Consider the following 5,083-nt stretch of genomic DNA (forward strand, 5'->3'; position numbering starts at 1 on the left):
TTGAATCTCCTGTTCCCTGGATGCTGCCTGACCTGCTGTGCTGTTCCAGCAATAAAGTTTCAACTTTGATCTCCAGCATCTGCAGACCTCACTTTCTCCTGGAGGGTTAACAAGCCTCAGTGGAGGGGGAAAGGTTGAGAAGGACAGCTAATCATGGTAACCTCAATCAGTGCAGGAATTGGACCATGTTGTTATCATTACTTTACAGTATAAACCAAACATCTAGCCAAATAAGCTAACCAACCCTCCTAGCTATAGTGACCCTGTATAAAACAGGGTATGATTTGGTCACAAGTGAAGTAGTGTCAAGTTCCAGGTAACACACTTAAAGAAGAATATGTACATGTTGGAGAGGGTGCAGAAAAGATTAAGGTGATTGGTACCAAAGTTGAGAATCGACTGCAGAAGCTGGGGTAGTCTCCATGGAGAAGTTAGGATTGGGAACAGATTTTAATGGGGTGTACTAAATCATAAGGAGTATCTACAGAGTACCCAGGGAGAAACTACATTATTGGAAGGATCAAGAATAAAGTGACACAGATTTAAGATGATTGATGAAAGAAGCTGTGAATATATGACAAAGACTTTTTTTAAAACAGTCAGTGGTTGGCATTTTGGAATGTCCCACCTTAAACTTTAGTGGCGATTAAATCATGGCAGTTGAAGAATTCAATCATTGTCTGAAGCAGAGGAATTTGTCAGAATACGAGAAAGGTGGGGCTGGGGTTGACACCAGGCTTCTGCAGAAAACCAGTACTAACAATGGGCTGAATGGCCTCATTCTGCACTGTAGGGATTCTACAATTCTGTAATTTCATATTCATTTATATAGAGCTTGTCATTGTGCCTGCCTTCGGCTTATCACCCCTGATTTTCTTAATGATTGAAAATCTATCTCAGTCATAAACATAGTTAATGACCCAGCCTTGACAGCCCTCTGTAGAAAGGATTCCTCAGGATCACCAGCCTCTGAGAGAAGAAACTCCTCCTCATCTCTGTCTTAAATGGATGGCTCCTTACTCTGACATTACGCCAAGGTGAGTGCTAAAGTGTGTTAGTGAGTGTGATTGCAATAAAGGGTACGGTGTGTTTCTCTGGCTGTTAATATATTCAAGCAGATGTCTGTGTAATGTGAATGGATAATTGTGATTTCAAACACCACTTAAGTCACATTGCTTAATGCTGCATTCCTTGGTATTTCTCTTGATGTGATCTCAATCATGATAAACTTTTAATTTCAACTGCTAGGGTCCACTAGGTTTGTTTCAATACATTGATTTGGTAGATGATATCTCTAACAGTGTAGCAACTTTTGCATGACCATCAAGATTTCAGGCTCAAATCTGGATGGAACTTGAATGAACAAAAACTTCAGATTTTGGGGGTGAGAGCCCTTCATCAGAAATAGACAACAGTTGTAGACTTTGAAAAAGACACATCCATACTAAAAGTTATTTTTCTTTGAAGATATCCCAGATATCTCTAAAGATTTAATTTACTGAGATTCTCACTTTCAAGTGGTTCTTAAAAAAGTTTTGTGATCTGAATTTGATTGGGATATGACTCACTCCCTGGTGTCCAACAGGCTTTTTCTCATCAGAACTAAGTGTTATCAACTTAGTTTCATAATGATCCAGAACAAGTTGACCTAATACAATACACAGTGACATTCGTTAGAACATGGAAACTTAATAAATATGAGAAAGCTTTACTAACATTTTAAAGTTGAATTTCTATATCAACTGCGCAGATGATGGTTAGTCCAAATATTGTTAGAACTCCCTCGCGATACTTATCTGGGCACCTTCACTTTAATACCACCACCAAATACCAAAATACTACAGAAAGTTAAAGATCACTTAATTCATTCAGTTCCAAATACGCCAAGTGTACTCTTAATTAGGGAAGCAGAAAATTAAAGACACATGAATCAAAATACATTATTTAATCAGCTTTCAATGCAGCTCATGAGAACACATTCAACTTCCGTTTGATGATCTGTTGCACTCAGTTCGAACTGGGTGAGTCAAACAAAAATGTTAACAAAAGAAAAATAAATGCCTGCACTCCGTAATAAAATCGGAAGATTTTATTTTAAATGAATGTTCTCACAAACTAGAGAACAAAAGATAAATTCCTTCAATGCGTTTGATTGTTAAGTTCAAACATAAAAGAAACATTATTCAAAACAGATTTTTTGTGTCTGACTTAAGGGTGAATATGTTGACAAAAGAGCAAAGAAGATTTCGTGCATGTCAACTCATTAATCAGCTGCTGGTTCCTATTGAAAACATTCGCAGCGTTTGGATCACGATTATTAGCCTTAGCTCTTGTCAGCTTACGAGTAAGTGATCGGTGGAGATGTTTTCATTTTAACTTGAGCATTGTTGTTGTTACACACCTCTGGAACAAATGGTGCATGAACCCAGATCTCCTGTTTCAAAGGTAGGGATATTGCCACTGCACCACAAAAGCTCAACACAAACCAAATACATTATTTAATCAGCTTTCAATGCAACTGATCAACCTGTCAGAGATGTTATTACACCTTTGGAGCTGCTGGGACTTGAATTTACGCTTCCTGGCTCAAAGGTAGGGACACTATCACTGTTTCACATGAGCCCTCCTCAAGACAACTTAATTTATTTTGTGACACACTATAGTCCTCCAATCTAGCCGCTAAGCCATTGGAGGAAAGCCACAACGCAATCCAGATAGATGCTTTGAAGCAATCTGTTCAAATGGGTTATGACATGCTTCGAGAGCAGGTGGCGCTTTACCCAGGCTTTCAGGACCAGAAGTAGTTACACTAACACTGTGCAATTCAACCCTTAAAGCGAACTAGATATTTTCTGATGGACCTGTTCAGAGATGCTAATCCACACCTCTGGGGCAGGTAGGACTTGAACCCAGGCCACTTGGTCTAGAGGTAAACACAATCTAGATTTTTTTTATTACCCAGAAGAGCTATCACGCACAACTGAACTGCTTTTCCACCACCAAATTACCATGGCTTTCTTTTATCATTAACTATCACCAGTAATCAGCCATCTGGCCAGTTAGATATCTACAAACAAAGCCCACTAAAACGCAATCTAAATGGTCTGATTTGGGAATGGGATCCAGGTAACCGACCATTTTCTCATATTGAATTCAGTGAATTGTCAGATTAACAGGATTACCTTATTAGAACCCCACCTATAGCATCCCTGGGGTTCTCTTGCTGTACAGTAGCAGTGTCTCTATCCCGAGATCGAGAGACCTGAGTTCGAGTTCCACGTGCTCCAGGTGTATATAAGAGCACTTCTGCTCCGGAAAAAAAACGTTTTTGTTTTAATTCCCAGGTATCCCTAACCCAACCAAACCTTTGTTAAATCGTAGCCCATAACTTGCAATTAGGTATCCATTGATTAACGAATTGAACAGATTTGTTGAGTTACGATTGTAATTTACTCTCGAGTATCCAACGTTTCCTCCATAGAGGCCATCTATGACATATTCCATTAATTTTCAAAATGTTCCCAGAGAATACTTACTGAGCATTCAATTAATCTGGAATTCATCTAAATTCCACACCACTTCGTTTCTGGATATGAATGATTCTACACGCAAATTCTCTTGAATTCCTTGAGTAAACTAATCCTAAATTTGCCTCCTCCATATAAGTAATCTGAAGAAATGTCGTGCATGTTTCCCGGAATAATGTTGTACCCAGCCATTTAATGTCGTTGTTGTGACACAAGTTCCCTTACGTTTACTGCCTTCTACCATCCCCTCAGTTCTGGGTCTGTTTTTACACAGAAGAGATTCGGGAGTCTCGCTTCTACTGTCACTCAACATTGTGAACCGACAGGTTATAATATGTCTTTATGAAATAGATATTACTTGAACCTCGGCCTCGGAACTTCAGAGATAGGGACACTACCACTGCCCCACTATCAACCAACCATTGACTGTTTTGAACGCAAACTCTCTGAACTCTTCGATTAGATTCTGCTGCAGTCGCCGCTTCCATTAATCCATACATAAACTTTGTGAACCCTTCATTAGATTACCTTTGCTAACCCACCCATGGTATCGACAGGCTCTTCCTAAACTGTCACTTAATACATTCAAACCATTGACTGAATTGCAATTGCACGCAAACCAATTATACCGAGACAGTTTTCAATTGGGATTAATTTTCCCTTTTGTCTTAGTTTGTTGGTACAAAAAAGTAATCTTTTGATTAATAATTTCATCGCTGACAAGGTAATGTGCCATGTATAAATTCCTAATATCATATTCTACCAAAATTGATACAGACATATACAGTCGTGTGTATCTATTCTGCATCTAATGCCACGGCAATTGGAGGTGGGGAAGAAATATCATTAAGTACAAAATCTAAATTTGCAAAATTCTAATGTCCAGGTCATGTTCAATTGCTCGAATTATTGTATTTGGGTGTTTTTAGCTATTCATCAGTTGTACAGACAATTCAGCCATATCTAAATAGATTTATAAAAGCGATTTGTTTTTTCATGACGTGGAAAGACTGAGACTGTTCCTGTTCATTCGAGGTTAAGGGGAAATTTAATAGAGGGATTGAAAATGAAGAGGGCATGAGAAGAGACTGTGACCAATGGGTCAATAACCAAAAGGTACAAATTTAAGATAATTGGCAAAAGATCCAAAGGAGACATTAACACTTTATAGAGGGAGTGAGATGTGATTGAGATACACAACTTTGAAACGCTTTTTCAAAAAGAACTAAATCATTAGTTGAAGGAGCGAAATTTGTGGGGTTAAGATATTGGTTAGTTTTAATAGAAAGGCATTGTGATGTCTCCTTCCGTGCTGTAAGATTCTACACGGTAGGGGGTTGGGGACTGTTGAAACATGCACATTTCTAATGGAGGGACATTAGAAGTCGGGGAAAGTTTGGAATTTGACGCTGAACATTTCAATATACAGAAGAGACCAGGCTCTGGAGATGTCCACGCATTACAAGCACCTCCCACGATAAGTTGTTAAACCGGCTTTGACTACGTGTTCTCATTCCATAGGGAATGCCGATGACGTCCTTGTGTATGTATTTTGT

General features: G+C 38.8%; 1 protein-coding gene across 3 annotated transcripts in view; it reads left to right on the forward strand.

The window, feature by feature from the left end:
* Positions 1 to 56: 56 nt before the first annotated feature.
* LOC122548151 (VIP peptides-like) overlaps positions 57 to 5,083 on the forward strand; it is a 19,401-nt gene continuing 14,374 nt past the window's right edge. The window contains exons 1-3 of one of the 3 annotated variants that reach the window (XM_043686705.1): positions 57 to 1,037; positions 2,214 to 2,325; positions 2,399 to 2,445. In XM_043686705.1, the coding sequence (XP_043542640.1) occupies positions 1,009 to 1,037; positions 2,214 to 2,325; positions 2,399 to 2,445 (188 nt within the window). In that variant the 5' untranslated portion in view covers positions 57 to 1,008. Of the gene's footprint in view, positions 1,038 to 2,142; positions 2,326 to 2,398; positions 2,446 to 5,083 lie in introns of those variants that run through there. The other 2 variants (XM_043686704.1, XM_043686707.1) reach the window with 2 other exon arrangements.

The sequence above is a fragment of the Chiloscyllium plagiosum genome, unplaced genomic scaffold, assembly GCF_004010195.1.
Source record: "Chiloscyllium plagiosum isolate BGI_BamShark_2017 unplaced genomic scaffold, ASM401019v2 scaf_12261, whole genome shotgun sequence".
Classification (NCBI taxonomy): Eukaryota; Metazoa; Chordata; class Chondrichthyes; order Orectolobiformes; family Hemiscylliidae; genus Chiloscyllium; species Chiloscyllium plagiosum.